At 35.2% G+C, this 16,386-nt stretch overlaps 2 protein-coding genes across 3 annotated transcripts in view; one reads left to right on the forward strand and one right to left on the reverse strand.

The window, feature by feature from the left end:
* Positions 1–6,259, forward strand: part of LOC135843976 (histone-lysine N-methyltransferase, H3 lysine-79 specific-like) — an 87,104-nt gene extending 80,845 nt beyond the window's left edge. Inside the window, exon 18 of one of the 2 annotated variants that reach the window (XM_065362048.1) lies at positions 1,479–1,618. Coding sequence is in view for 1 of the 2 variants with exons in the window: in XM_065362047.1 (XP_065218119.1) it covers positions 1,479–2,053 (575 nt within the window). In the remaining variant the exon portion in view is untranslated. Of the gene's footprint in view, positions 1–1,478 lie in introns of both variants that reach the window. The other variant, XM_065362047.1, reaches the window with a different exon arrangement.
* Positions 6,260–10,960: 4,701 nt separating this feature from the next.
* On the reverse strand, positions 10,961–15,164 carry LOC135844008 (ribonucleoprotein RB97D-like). Its single transcript, XM_065362078.1, has 8 exons — positions 14,976–15,164; positions 14,759–14,892; positions 14,240–14,384; positions 13,362–13,501; positions 12,503–12,623; positions 11,846–12,041; positions 11,406–11,579; positions 10,961–11,289 (listed from the first exon to the last, which is right to left on the reverse strand). The coding sequence occupies exons 1-8, from the start codon at positions 14,976–14,978 to the stop codon at positions 11,180–11,182; spliced, it is 1,023 nt and encodes a 340-aa protein (XP_065218150.1). The 5' UTR covers positions 14,979–15,164; the 3' UTR covers positions 10,961–11,179.
* Between the last annotated feature and the right edge of the window lie 1,222 nt (positions 15,165–16,386).

Here is a 16,386-nt window from a genome sequence, read left to right on the forward strand (position 1 = left end):
AAAATCGGTTTAGGCGTTCCTTAGATATTTCAGATTAAGTGATTTTTTTTGCCATTTTTGCGTCCTTTTGCAGACTTCCTCATCAGTTTTGTTTTTGGTATACCTATTTTTAAATATTTTGCTTAGCAATAATCACTAACGTCTGTCTTTATACCCAAACGATTTCTCAGTTTATTTCTTGTTAGAAACTCGATGGAAAATCGGTTCAGGTGTTCCTTTGACATTTCAGCTTAGGTAGGCTTTGTTGATTTTTTTTGTTATTTTTGCAGACTTTTGCAGACTTCCTCATCAGTTTTGTTTTTGGTATACCTATTTTTTTTAAAGCATAAATGTTTTGCTTAGCAATAATCACTAATGTCTATCTTAATACCCAAACGATTTCTCAGTTTATTTCTTGTTAGGAACTCGATGGGTAATGATGGGCCGATTATTAATCGATTAATCGGGCCTGAAACTCTTTCGATTAATCGATTATTTTTAAAAAAATAATTTGATCATGTTTTCTACGAAAAGCCGGCTCTCTCACGCTAGTTGCGTGAGTGTTTTTTTTTTTCGTGGTGGAGGATGGAAAAATTTGATTCTTGTACAGTTGCTTCTATTTACCGATAATTTTTCCATTCGTTCGCCCTTTCTGTTGAAAGGAAGGCAGGAAGGAAGGGTGGGATGGAGGGAGGGGGGGGGTCAAGAGTCGCTGAAAATTGGTTTTTCTCATTTCTATGTTCCTCTTATGAGAGTGGGGAGGAGAAGATTTGTCAAAGAAGTTCAAAAAGTGACAAAGTATTTTGATTTTCAGCTCTTCTGTCATCCCTCCCCCTTTTCCGTGAAGATGAAATTGAATTTTGAAAAATGAGAGATGGATATATCCTTATTACATGCATTTAGAAAATTAAAATTTTGAAATTTTTGAATTTTCGGTTGTAATAAAATGAAAAATCAAATTTTTGATTTCCTGAAAGCAATCAGAATACAGAATGCTCGATTCAACGCCAAAGTTGCGTAATTTCTGAATTTTTCTGGACATTTATCTTGACGAACTCTACTTTTTGTCGCCAAGAATTCATTTTTTGAATGAAACTAAAGTGCAGAGCCTTTGTGGGGTTTAGTTTTAAAATACATATCTGGAGTTGGAGTTATTTTCCAAATTTCATCACAATCATCTGATCGACCAGCGAAATAAAATTCAACCAGTTGCAGCGTTCGAATGAAAAATATGTTTTGCATCACCCTCTCGACCTAATTATTCATTTAATTTCATTTCACAATTACCTACCTATCTACATTCATACATAAAAAAAATACCGATACGTAAATGTGTATGAGAATTACGCATACATTCGACTTGTACAAATTTGTATATTTCTATTACATACATAAAAATACTTATTATTATTATTATTATACTTTAAAATACGAATTATCACATCTCGATACTAAATTGCGTTGTTTTTTTTCGCTTGTTCCCTTAATGCTTCTTTTAGGAGCTAGTGACAAGTGGCAAGAGGTGAGTCGCGGCTTCGATCGTATGATAGAATTCGTCTCGACCGAGCTAGACAAACAGCAGCAAAAAGACCACCGTCATCACTCGATCATCGAGAGTGAGGCCGGTAAATGCGTCCTGAACATGGTACCGACGGGCCCCAGCAGCGATACGTTGCTGATTGGAGGTGGCGCCGGCGGAGGAATCAGCTGTAACACGAGTCCGGACAGCGGTGTAGACTTGAGTAGCGAGCCAGGGTGCTCGAATCCGCCACCTTCTTTGCGCCGGGCAGATTCGCCTCCGGTGCTGGACGGTCCGCCAAGAACGCCTTCGCCGTGCTCGCCCAGTCCGCCAGTGTTACCATATAGTCCGGCTCCGTTGGACGGTCCGTACAGTCCGGTACCGTCTTCGAGTCCGCCTCCGGCGTTGCAGCCGTCGACTACCGATATCAACGCCAAGTACCAGCGCGAGGATAGACATTTCAAGAAGAAGTTTTTCCATCATAATAAAGGCAAATTCCGTCCCAAAGGTAAAGGCTGGGAGTGGCAGAGGATGACCGAGACCGAGTGGTATTGAGCGCACATTCCAGATGAGCGTTTCGTTTTGATCGACGATCGACGTGTTAGTACGTTCTAGACTAGTAGATTTATCATTTTTTTTTCTTTTTACATAGAGTTACATTTTTATTTTTTCTGTTTTTGTTTCATTTTTCCTTTTGTTTTCCGATTTTCTTCCTTTTTTTCTGTCTATACGACTGATACTCTACGAGTACGTCGATTTACTATACTGTTGTCTAAGTATATTTTTCCCGACGATTTTTAAGATAATGTGGTACATCGCCGAAGGTGATGGGTACGTTTGAACGCGAAAGGAGCTTTGGTCTTAGACCGAGGTGACTTTTCGAACGTGGTGTTTTTGGGAATTTTTTATACACTGTTTTTTCGTTTTGTTTTTCGTAAATTTTGGTATCTTAACGGTCTTTTTTTCAAGATGTGCGGGGAATCGACCGATAATACGGGGTTTAGACCGGATTTATTCCAACTTGAAAATGAGGATTTTTTGGAGAGCGGGGAAATGTACTCGAAATTTGGAGATATTTAATATTGCCAGGTTTCTAAAATTCAATTTTTTTTTGTTCGTTTGAATGAATCTTTTTTGGGTTTGATTTGACTTGGAGTTGAAAAAAAAGACAGGTCTCGAAAAATAAGTATGTTCGTGAAATTTCTATGCTATGAATAGAAACGAAACGAAACTTATCAAAATGTTGACTCAAATTTGAGGTTCAATGAGCTGAAAGGGTCTTAATTGAGAAACTGTCTCGAATAGATGTCTCAAGTTGAAATAAAGAAATCAGAATCTGTTGTGCAGGTTTCAAAAATGATGTTTTTGGTGGAAAAATTTCAAATTTCCAACTTTTTGAAAAATTATATTCGAAATTTGAGTCATACATATTTTTATTTTTTATTTCAAGATCGTATCTTTTTTTTAGCCCTATCAACCCCCCCCCCTCTTCAATCGTTTGAAAGGAAGAACGTATCATTTTCATGAAATAAAACCAGCCCCCCATCCCTCCATCCACTCTTGATTGAAAACAAATTACTCTAGAAAATTATTTTCGAATGATTCCTAAAAAAGAAGTCATTTTCTGAGATTTTTAGCAGTCTGATAGGTCCTGAAAATGTTCTGCATTTCACAAAGTTTTGTTTAAAATCGAAAAAATAGCTAAAAATTGCTGCATTTGGCTGAAAAGTCTTGTACCTAGTTTTCATCGAAAAACAAGAGTTGATTATTTTTTATCTCATTATTGTTTAAAGTGAAAAAAATTCAGATTTTATGCTTTAAAAAAATGGTAAAAATATCAATTTGTGAAACCAGTTCTGACTTGAGGGAGAATATCATTCCCTTCTTCAGAAAATAGGGGGAAAATTAATCATTTCAAAAAATAATTAGTATTGAGTTGAAAGGTTTCGAATTCGAAATTTTGGCCGATTTTTGTAAGAAAGGGATGAAAAATTGTCTTGCATTTTGAGAAAACGAACGAAAATTGCCTTCACGATTTTCTGTTCTGAATGGATCGTTCTCTTTTAGAAAGGAATATCTCGGAAGGCCTTTTTTTTTCGTTTTACGAATTGGAATACATTTTTTTTCAAGTTATTTCAAGTTTGAAAAAAATTTGAATTTTTTTTTAATTTTTGGAAAAATTGGAAACTTTTTTGTTTCTTTGGTAAAATTGAAAATTGTTTGAAATTTTTGGAGAAATGGAGGCTTTTTTCTTCCTCTTGGATTCGTGTGCAGGTTTTTGATTAAATTATTAAATTTTGTATTTCTTACAAAATTTTCATCTATGTATTTTTTTTTCAAATTTTAAATTTAAAAAAAATATATTTGTCAACAGGTTTTTTCAAAAACCACAAGTTGGAAGCCATCAAAATTTCCAAAATCAATCATCATGTTTGGAATTTTTTTTTCAATCAAAGGTAATCCTTCTTGGAGAAAAAAGCCAAAGCTCTGTATTATTGGTCGATTCTCGCATATTTTTGTAAAAGGAAACAAACTAATTCTCGACATATTCCGGACTATTTTCGTTTCGCCCTCGTGTAATGTAACCGTATAACTTATGACTTTCTGACGATAGTGAATTTATGGTGAATTTTTCGCTCCCCTTCAACAACAATAATGAAAGGGAAAATCGCCTAAATCAACTTCTTAGGCGTGAATTTTCAATCAAAAAATGCTCTTTGAAAAAAAACCTATGTTCTTTATCTCGATGATTCGATTTATTTTTGTAAGAACGATGTGTTCATACGATAAAAGATGAGTACCTGGTTACTCGCTCACGCCATTTTTGACGTATTATTTAATATATTTTATTATATTTGCCTTAATGTGTGTATTATCTCCATCTACCTACGTCGTTGATTGGAGAACCCTCCTAAAGACATGAAAAAAAAAAACTTCGGTATCGAATCATCGGTCGTCAAATACTAATTTTGTGTTCATAGTAAAGACTTTTCATTCGTTAAGTGAGTAAGACGCGTGTAACTGTACGAGTAACACTAATCTATTATGCTAATGAGACTACGTACCTGCGAGTTAATTGAAAAAATTAAAAAAAAATTGTGTTTGTATAGTAAAGTAATTTGTAATGTACAAAAAAAGTACCTACCTAATATCTTATGTATTTATTTAAAAATTTTCGTGTACAATACCTTGCTAATTGAGAAGGTTATTTTAAATAATATCGATATATGAAAAAAAAGATCTCTACTACAAAATTTTAGAATTTTAATGTATAAATTTTTAACGTTGTTTTTAGTACTCTTAATACTGTACCTACGTGTTTTCTTCGCTGTTTTCTTTTTCCTCCACCCTGTATCTTTCGTTTTTCTCCCCCTCCTTCTTTGTATAATTATTATTCTCTTTATCTTGGCATATTTTAAATTGATATTTTACGAATGTACCTATTTATTTGATTTTTTTTGTTTTTAAATTGAAAAAAGACGTAACTTATATCGATTGTTACGACGAGTAATGCAATTAATTTTTATTATAAGCTTCGTTGTGTTCAAAGGGTTAGATCCTGTAATTTTTTCTAGACCGTTTCATCTTTATAGTAGGTTTATTTAGAGGGAAGGGTGGGGATTGGTACCGATGCCGCGTTTATTCAAGAACAAAATTTCTTCGTTGCTCGAGATGAAAATCGAGGAGGGTTTTTTGGAAAAGGGAATTGAAGAAATAAGTAGCTAAATGATACTTTTGTTAGGGAATTTAAAACTGAGGTGTGTTGAAGTATGTGAGGATGATACAAGATGTTGATTGATAGACTGAGGCCATTTTATTTTAAAATCTCGTATCGTGTGGCAATTTTTCGAATCAATGTTCACCTTCGCACTGCCATATTATAATATCGTAAAATAATCGTCGCGTGTGCAAGTGTAATGGTCGTATTTTGGTTTCGGGATCGGGAGTAAAATAAATTCACTGCCACAATAATAAATTTGTCAAAGGTGAGATGTGAGGTGGCTGCGGCGAATTCTCAAAGGTCGGGATGTTTAAAATAAGAATAAAATTTCCTTATCATCGGTCTGTTTATGCTTAAGTTACCTGTGCTGTATTGTCGTACGTAGTGATGCATTTTTTTCTTTTGTTTTTAATTGTAATAAATTAATTTTTTCCTGTATCGCGACGATGGAAGTCGATGACTGGTACATCGACCAAGTCGAAGATACGCGTACAATATCGTATCCTGGCCCAACAGATACGATATACCTATGTAGATGCTTAAGGGATGCGTTTATAAAAAAAAAAAATGATTTCTTTTTTAGCGTATTACCAAATAGTGTTATTGTGTAATCTTTGTATATATTTTTACTGCCAGATTACTTTTTGTTATTGCGGTTGAGAGAGAATTGTACACTGTACAGATGAGTTAGTGATGCTGATCGTGGTTCGAAATAATGTATTATCGTACCATATAGTTGAAGTGTACTGTACACTCACCATTGTGTTCTAAATAATGATGTTATTTACTACTATTTTCCACGAGATCATATTCAATGTCACCATCCCTTTTTATAATTTCGTTTTTTTTCCTCTTTCCCCCCTATTTTTTTTTTTTTGAGTTTCCTTTATTATTTCTTTTTTTTTTGTGGAGTGACCAAGAGAGTAGGTTTTTTCTTTTTCATTTTTTCGCTTTGTAAACATGTCTTTTTATTAAGATGTTGCAGTATTGATGTTCATGTAAGTGTTGGACGTTGTTATAATAAATAATGATTAATTGAACGGGGGTGTTTTTATTCAACCGGTCTGGTGTGGAAGGAATGTGTGTGGGAGATTTTGTTTTTTGACATTTTTGTTTTTTTCTTGAGATCTATGGTGCAGAAAAAATCTTCGGTGTGTCAAAAACAAAATCTCCCATGGAAAGCTCCGCAATATTGTTTCCCTTAATGTTTTATTACTTGTCGAACCTTTGGCTTTTCTGAATTGAAGGTGCTATGAAAGAAATGAAGGGAAACAAAACTGTAGGTAGACCATGAAATTTCCTATTTGAAGGGTGCCTGTCTTTTCTTCTGGGAGGGTTTTTTTGGAGATATTTTGAACTAGAGTTGGAAAGCTATTCTTGGCCTGATTTTTTGTGATGATGAAGTTGTTCATTCAGTTTTTTCATCTGCAAAAATCAATTTTTGGAAGAAATCCCAAGTCTTGTTGTTGTGAAAAAAATGAACAAAAGAGAAATTGTGAAGCACAAAATTGTCTGCCTTTTGAAAGGTTATTACTTGATAGTTGATACTTTTTTCTAGGAAACTTTGTTTTTGAGACATATTTTGATCAATTTTTTGATATCCTAGGTGGCTATTCTTGAAATTGAATTGTGATGCGTGGCTTATGAGAGTTCAAAATCCATTACCTAAGGCCAGTTGCACCAACATGAGTTGAACTTTGATCATGGTTGAACTAGAGTTTTGCAAAATAGGTACTGGTGTTGCATCAACCAGAATCAAGGTTTAATCAGCTGATAATCTTCGGTTGTGTTAGCTCCCTGATTTTTGCAGGCTAAAACCATAGTCGGACAGCGCTTACCTGATGAATTTGTAGTTTAGCTCATTTTTTAGTTATTGGGACTCTGGACCTCAAGACATCTACTGTGATAGAAGAAATTTGTAAATTTGCAATAAGATACCACCAGTGACTACCAGACCACCCAAACTTTACTTATGATTACAAAAGCCAAAAGGTTAACGCTGAAGTTGACTCTAGAAACAAATGGTTGCAGATGTAGGTAAATGGCAATATCAAGCTTGTTATGAGGGGTTTTGGAGCGCTCTACGGAACGCAACCAAATTTACATATAGAATAGCTATGTAAAAATTAGGGAGTTTGAGCACTCATGGACATTGGACTGAAGACGGCCATAGTACATATAATGCAGAATGCAGTTTTATAGCATACTTGTAAACTAATCGTTTTGTTCTCATCTGTAATTGCTGAAGACTGCTGGAACACCCCTATTGTTTCATTTTGGTCTTAATTGCAGGGCTTCAAACCCGTACCTGAAACCCGAACAAAAATCCATCAATTTCTATACCCATACCTGATAGAACTGTTTTGAACCCAAATACCCAATTGATCAGGTACCACATTCAGGTATTTCACTAAAATTGTATCCAAAGTTGCAGAAAATGAAGAAAATCCAATACCTATACCCGTATCCATACCTGATTCCAGGCTTGTCAGACCAGACCAATGACTGCAACGATGCAACCAGACCAAAAAATTCTCACAAGATGGAGTGGACCAGAACGGACCTGAGTCCTCTAAAACAAATGTATGTAAATATTAACTGAACGGATGACCCTCTTCAGAAAAAATACCAGAGACAGACTGAGACCAAAGATCGTTCTAAAAAATCGTACCAATGGCCGTGGCCATGGTTTGGACATTTGTTATGTCCAATTTTTCAAATTTTTAATGCCATTTTAGATGCCTATTTCAAATAAATTTCCATTACGATTCAATTTCTTTAGAAGTTTTGATGTTTTGAAAGCAAACATCAAACATCCTATTTTTCAACTCATCTAATGTGTTAGGAAGATTTTTCATTCTGAAAAATGAAGACCATTGTTTGGACCCAGGCCCAGACCCACCCACCGAGTTACCTATAGACAATCTCGGTGGGCCGCGATGTATTTGGGCCGATGAGGTAAAAACTGGGCCATTTGGAAAATTTCGGAATGAATTTTTATTTTTTATGCTCAGTGTCCTGCACTTTAAAAAATGGGAGAAAAAATATGGCCAATTAATTGAGGAGCCCAAAATCAGGGTCGCTAAAATGGGATATCTCGGTGAACCACGTGCTCTATGGGTCGGGCCCTGTTTGCACCTGGGCTTGGGTTGACCCATGACCAGAATAAAAATTTCTGGTCAGAACCAGACCAGACCGACCTACAAATTCAAAAAATGTAGAACAGAATGACTGGCTGGACTGGGCAACTTTGAAAGCTCCAAACAAAGACCTTGATTTTGGAGCAACTGCAAAACCTCCCTACTGACAAAAAAACGTGGTTAAACACGTTATGTTGAGACCGTGTTTTTTGGTGCCTTTACACCCGGTGTAATTGACCCCCTGGAGTGTGAGATGGCTTAAACGCAGTGCGGATGCAGTAAAAAACGCGGTCTACTTCAACAAAACCGGTTTCAGGTAGAACAGAGTAACAGCAGATTTGAAAAAACGGGGGTGTAACAGCTGAAACGTGAGACTAAAATGTGTATTTCTTGTCAATAGGGCTGAGCGGTCCTACAAGCCTGCCTGATTCTCTGTGAAGAAAATCTGTACACATGTACCTGAAAATGTTTGCCAAAGGTTCTCAGGTACGGGTTTTTCTCAGAGAATTGGGTACAGGTATTGTATTTTTGCTATTATGGGTACAATATTAGTGAAATACCTACCCGCATCTAGTACCCGATCTATCGGGTATTTGGGTTCAGAATAGTTTTTATCAGGTACAGGAATGGCTGCATACCAATATCAATACCAAAATACCAATACCAGCAAAGCAGCAATACCAGCGAATTTTGAAAAAATTTACAAATACTGTTTTACCAATACAGATTAGCAGACAGATGAAGTATAGATTTACAAAATACCAATAAAGTTGTTGAAATGGCATTAATACCAAAATACCAATGCTGAAATAATTTTCAATGGTATTATTTTTGTGGGTACCTATTTTGAATTTTCAGATTGAAGAACTTGTAACCTGTAAGTGATAATGATAAACCTTGTAATGTAACTCCAAAATCTAGGTGTTTGAATAACAAAAATTGTAGGTCCCAAAAAAAATGAGAAAGATTTCAAAGTTTTTGATTTCTTCATTGTTTTTTCTATTGACTCGACTCCATTCTTAAGTATTGCACCTAGGCAGAGCTGAGTTACCAAAATGATCCTGAAACTGGAACCGATTAAATCCTAATTCAAATCCAATCCCAAAACTGAAATTGTTATTTTTCTTGATCCCGGAACTGATATAATTTTGAACCCGAAACAATCCTGGAACCGAAACAATTTTTTCAATCCCAAAATGAATCCCGAAACCGAAATGAAAATTTAGATTAGAAGAACAAATCCTAAAACGAATCCAATCCCAAAATTAAAAAATTTCAATCCAGAAATCGTTTTGGTCCCACAGCTCTGCACCTAGGAAGGTGATATAGCCAATTTTGGTGTAAAAACACACTTTTCAATTCTGTATTATATTGGTACAATACCAATACCTACCAGCTTACCAGATACCAAAATAAATACCAATACCATTTTGGATACTGTATGCTAATTGCTAAATATATTGTATTTATCAATACCATTTATGTTTATTGATATGCAGCCCTGGGGGTACGGGTTCAAAGCCCTGATTTTAATTTTTACCCATGCAGGGATGCGAACTGAAATTTTTAACTGGAACTGTGGGTAGGTGACTGGAATTGACCTAAAAAATGTTATCCAATAACCTTTAACCAAAATCAAAAAAATTGAAACCAAAACTCGTATTTGTAATTTGGAAATTTGTGACCACTCTTACTAGGGAATCTCACAAAGTGTCCCCCAGGGATTTGGATGGAAAGTGGTCTCAGTGGTAACCCTTAGCCCAAGTACCACACCATTAAAGTTTTAGCTGTCAGTTTCAAGTTGTGCCCACATAGTAAAATTTTAAAGTTTTCAAAAACTCCAACCTCGACGTTCAGGGTTCAGGGTTCACTCACCGTGATTGTCGTGGGAAAATACTGACCCACGTGCTTGGCCAAGGGCCATGTTTTGTTTTATTTTCAACTAAATATTTCATGTCAAGTATATGTTTTTTGAAGAATATTCAAATTCTTAATTTTTGATGAAAATTTGAATTTTGAATAATCCTTGATAGATGCAATATGAAAAATTCACTTGAATGGGGAAATGAAGGAAATCCCTTGTGCAAGCGTGAGCGTGTGCTGAAGAATTCTCGCACGACAACACCGTGAGAAAAAATCTGCGCGTCGAAGAAGCAAGTTTTGAAAATTTCAAAATTCAAAATTTCACTGTGGGAGCTTAACTCAAAATCAGCAGCTAAAATTTTAATGGTGTGGTACTTTGTCTTTGGGCTACAGGGTGGACAGAAATATCGGGTACCCCTAAAAAAGTTTTCTGCTAAATACTTCGGTTGGTCACAGTGAATGATAATAATGGTAGCACATGATTGGTTGTTAGACTGAAGAGATAACATTTCACCAATCATATGCATCTATTTCACGTTGCCAACCTATATTTTTAATGAAAAACTTTCTTAGGGGTACCCGATATTTCTGTCCACCCTGTACCATACCTACCTACCTACCTACCTACCTACCTACCTACCTACCTACCTACCTACCTACCTACAGCTTCTTTAAACATTTTTTTATAATAATGCACTAAAAAGTTCTAACTCGCTTTAGTGAATAAAAATTAATGAATGATACGGTATTGTATGTATTATGTAGGTACCTACTACAGTTAATTAAAATGGATATACGAGTATGTAATACAAATATTAGGTTGAAAAAAACGGTATGTACATTTAAGTTTGTTTGCGTAGGTAAATACATATGAAGTGAAGGTCGAAACAAGGATTACAAAAATTCAATATCAACTGGAAAAGGTAGGTATTTGTCTGTCCACCTCGCCTCTAAGTATCATAGAATAACGCAGTCTTCATCATTTCTTTCAGGTCCTCTTTGATGCTGAGAGTAATGATCATGCTGTTGCCTAGATTGATACGAAGGCTGTTGTTGGTTTACAAAATCTGGAATCGAAGATAAATTTTTTAAAAATAAAATACTTGTATATGTATACTTGCTGGTAGATGTAGAATTGTGGACACTGATTTAGGTTTATGTAAAAATAATGTATGGTATTTACGAGCGTTATTAGCATGCTGATGAATGTATCCTGAGTTCTGAGGAGCATTTGATGTTGAAGGATGTGCTTGCGACTGAACTCCTGTTTGGATTTTTTGCGAGCTTGTTGCCAAATTATTTCCCCAATATTTCGAAACTGTGATTGTCTGATCATTGATCGTATGATTACCAGCCACTGTGTACAATATATTAAACGAATTAGAGGGGGAGGGATACAGGTACTAGGTTGTTATTACGACTAGATAGGTACCTAGTTCGTAAACAAATAGGTTGTCTTTTGTCGGTAACTTTTTGATATTTTTGAAAACTTTAAAATTGAAATTTTGAAAATCGTTTCACGAAAAATATGCTCAATGTGTGATTATTTTTTACTGGAACAATCGAGAGTTATTTTCATCAAATTTGAAAGTTTTTCTACATAATAATGAATTACCTACTTACAACAGATTACGTCAACGGCGTCATAATCGACGAAATGTATTTCCATGAATTTAGTATCCTGCGGATATTTTACTTTGCGAGATACAAAAGCGATGTCTCCAAATTGAGTGAAATATTCTTCGATATCGTCCTCGTCGATGTATTTGTAATTTGAAACGTAAAGAACGGTGGACGGTTTCTTCAAGTGAATGGAGGCCTTTGATTGAAGAGATTTCATATTATTTAAAAAAGACAATGATACATATTTTAACTTATACTTAATTCATCTGATAAATTTGCACTTCATCCTCCACTACTTTGGTGTTAAGGAGAGGAGGAGGGGGCGAAACCCTTTTTCACCAAGTATTGAAAATTGCCAATTTTTTAAGCACCAAAAGAAAAATTATTTTTGAGAGAGTGTCAACTGAAGAGACTGTCTGTTACTTTTCTCTACCTCTCCTTTCTCGAGAGTTATCCAATAGGAATATTGGAAAAAAAATCAGGGATCGAAAGTACACATTTTGTCACTTTGTGAACGTGTTTTCAAGGATGAAACTTTACATTCTTTTTTCAACATTTCCAAAACGTCAAAATATCTGAATAAGGGGACCCTCCCCTCACCCCCCCCCCAAAAAAAAAAAAACTTCGGAGCATTGATTGATACTCTGTTTGACTTACATCTCTAGGATAACATCTAGATGTGGTGATTGCGTTGTCGTGGATAATATGAGGTCTTAGTTCCTGTACCGAATTAACAGCTGAAACCTTTTGAAATTCAACAAAACCATAACCTAAAGATCTACACATGAAAATAAATATTTAGTAGAACGAATAATGTCCTCTGTACGAAATAAGTACTTGTAATATAAGGTACCCTTCATGAAGCCTGCAGCTTTATAATGTACGAAACTTGACGATTTCAAAGTACAAGTATCATGTTAAACCCTTTAATTTTATTTTGGAGTCTTGGTGAATTTTTAAAAAGAAAAACTCTGCTAACATGGATTTTTCTGGTTTAAACGAAACCAAGCTAAATCGGAAAAAAACGTGTCCCAAAACCTACGTAACCAAAATTTTAAACGCTGAAGTTAATTTTTGGATTTTTGGTGAATTTTTGAAAATTTACAGAATCATTTTGGCCTTTTCAGAGTAGCCTACATAATTTGAAATTTTGAGAATGAAAAAATTTTTTTATTTTTAAAAATTGTTAAAAAATTGCCAAAAATTCAAAAACGAACTCCAATCTTTGAAATTTTTTGATTACGCTGATTTTTGGACTACTCTCTTGATTTGAATTGGTCTCGATTAATTCTAAAAGTGCGAGTTCTGAACGTTTCATTTGTTAGTTGAGTTCTTGTTTCTTGATCCTCAAAAATTTCCCAAGATTGTAAAAATCAGCTTGACTATTGAAATTCAGTTGTAGAAAAACAGGCAAGAGGTGAGAGAGAAGGTGACTCAAAATTCAAATTTTCTGTTACTCGAAGCTCCAAATTTCAAAAAGGTTTCCTGGCTAGGAAATATAGGAATGAACGTTGACCTGTTGTTTTCATCTGATACGATATATGCATGTTCCATCGCTCCGAAATATGAGAAATAATCCTTCATTTGTCTCAACGTCGTGTTGGGATCCAAATTGCCAATATAATATATTGTCCTCAGATGCTTTGGTGTTTTATTCTGAAATTTAATCAAATTTCATAATCACATCACATTCTTATATGCATAAAATGTAAATAGTAAGATTTAAAAGATGTAATAGGTAATAGGTACATATTGAAAGTGTTGCAGAATGATGTCATTTTGAATCCTTTCCATTTTTTTTATCACTTCGTTGGTTCAGTAGGTAACTAGGTATCCCCTAATCAGATCAAATGCAGCCAAATTCTATGCTATGTACCAGTAAAGCGACGTTTTGGAAAGTTTAGGGATGTTTTTATCATACACTGAAACCGGTTTTGGTGGCGAGTCTTTTGTGGTGCTTTCGCGAAACGGAAGTACCTGACAGCGGTATCCCACAACAATACAAAAACTCGCCTCTTCCTCTTCACCACTTATAAACATTTAAAGTAGTTCACAATACATACAATACTTTTTTTGTCTTTACAAAACACTTCATACAACACCAGACACATGCGTCAATATGAATAAGGCAATAAACGCAACCCTATTATTGTACACAATTGACAATTTCTACGGAAACCAGATCACATAAGCTTACATATGTACATAGGTAAGGTACCTACATTGTATGCACCAGTAAAACTGAATTGGCATTTGGGAGGGAGGGAGGGATGAAGGGAGGGAAGGTGTACGTGAGTTAGGAAACACAGAAAGGATAGATCTGAAATAGCCTTATTCTGCCGGATGGTTTTTTAAAAATAAAAAATGTTCGTAAAATTACCCACTGATACTAACATGGTTGATAACATTTTCGTTCTTTTTTCTGGGAGATGAAATTTTACAAACGACTCTGCTGCCATTAATTATGTGACATTTTTCAGAAAGCACTTGATTGACGTGCATCAAATGGGCAAGATTAACGTAACCGTATCCCTTGGAACTGAATAACACACGCAGAAAAATATGATCAATTGGTTAATTATTCGTCAATCCGTCCAGATTGTCTGCCCTACAGGGTGCCCAGAAATATCGAGTACCCCTAAAAAAAGTTTTTCATTAAAAATATAGGTTGGCAACGTGAAATACTTAGATGCATATGATTGGTGGAATGTTATCTCTCCAGTTCAACAACCAATTATGTGCTATCATTATTATCATTCACTGTGACCAACCAAAGTATTTAGTAGAAAACTTTTTTAGGGGTACTCGATATTTCTGGGCACCCTGTACTAGAGTAAGTAGGTATACAAAGATAAAAAAGATTATTAGTAGGTAAATTTCAATAAAACTTGAGCATAGAATTAAAATAGCTACCGGCCATTGGAATCACGTATGATTCTTGATCCTTCCTCAACACCACCGCATTTGGATTGAAAATACGATACGAATTCGTTATCTGAGGTGATCGGATTGAGATTACAGACAAATATTCGATATTTAGATTGCTCCTGAAAGCCGAAAGAAGCAGCAGTATATTTTAGAGAAATTAGCCCGTATAGGCTGCAGTAATTATAAATTCAGATATAATTACCATCGTTTTAATGATGTATTTTCACAACACGACACACACAAACAAGTATAATTTTTTAAAAGTTGATCTTTTTTTTTTTTTGCAAAACAAACTTGGAAAACGTCACACGATTAACAATTTTCTTGATCAGTGCAGTTCTCATTTAGGTACACGTCAGTTGCAGCACTCTTGATTTTTCTATAAATGTTTAGGTTTTATTGTGTGCAATTGTGTTGTGAATTCCCTCCCTCGCCACCAAGCTGTGATACCGTTAGGTATACGTGTTGCTGACTCATTGAATTATGTACCCACTACCTAATTTGTTAACAAACACAATCAGTGCAGTGTGAAATATGTAATATTATGTATTATTTGGATTTGGAAGAAGGGAATTACTAATTTTAAAAATTCTGAATTTTAGCTCCTCTCCATCCATGTTTATGATGATTTGTTTGAGTTTGTTTTAAATGTTTTGCCCCCTCCTTCTACCCCAGTCCCCATTCCTTAGTAGTCGGGGAACCCGCTTAAGGATCTATTGCATTCCACCCCCTCTCCCGTCGATCCTCCGGGACAACTTTTTTCTTAAAAGGGGAGTCCTAAGGAACATTTCTAGCCCTTGTACTCAAAAAAAAGAATGGCGGCCATTTTGATTGACAGGTCAGCCGAAATCGCAGATTTTGCGTTCCAACATAGGACTTGCACAACATTTTTCAAACTGTGCGAAAGTAGTCGAAAGATGAGGCAAAAATTTATCACCTGTCAAAATTTCAAGTGCTAAAGTGCGTTTTTCGATTTTTGGTGACTTCTTGAAAATCAAATTTAGGCCAAAAATGAGGAGAAAAAAATCAAAATTTTACCAAATTGACCAAGAAAGCTGAAATTTGGGATACACCCTATTTTCGACATGCCAAATCGATTAGAAACTGTTTCAAACCGTTTTGAGCAGTTCTGGAGCCTCCAGCAGATTTTTGAAACTCGAAAGTCCCACAAAATCTCACCAAAATGGAGTTGGAAAGCTGAAATTTATTCTGCAAACTAATATCAATACGCTACGAAGCACTGCAGGTGAATTTCAAGTCGTTTTGGAAATTTAAAGTTTCAAAAATCTACTGGAGGCTCCAGTAATCTTCAAAAAATCGCTGGATGCTCCAAAACGACTTGAAATTCATCTGCAGTACTTCGTAGCGTATTGAAATTATTTTGCAGAGTAAATTTCGACTATCCAACTCCATTTGATGAAATTTTGTGGGAATTCCGATTTTCAAAAATCTGCTGGAGGCTCCAGAACTGCTCAAAACGGTTTGAAACAGTTTCCAATCGATTTGGCATGTCGAAAATAGGGTGTATCCCAAATTTCAGCTTTCTTGGTCAATTTGGTAAAATTTTGATTTTTTTCCTCATCTTTGGTCTGAATTTGATTTTCAAAAATTCG

Source organism: Planococcus citri, chromosome 4, assembly GCF_950023065.1.
Source record: "Planococcus citri chromosome 4, ihPlaCitr1.1, whole genome shotgun sequence".
Taxonomy (NCBI): Eukaryota; Metazoa; Arthropoda; class Insecta; order Hemiptera; family Pseudococcidae; genus Planococcus; species Planococcus citri.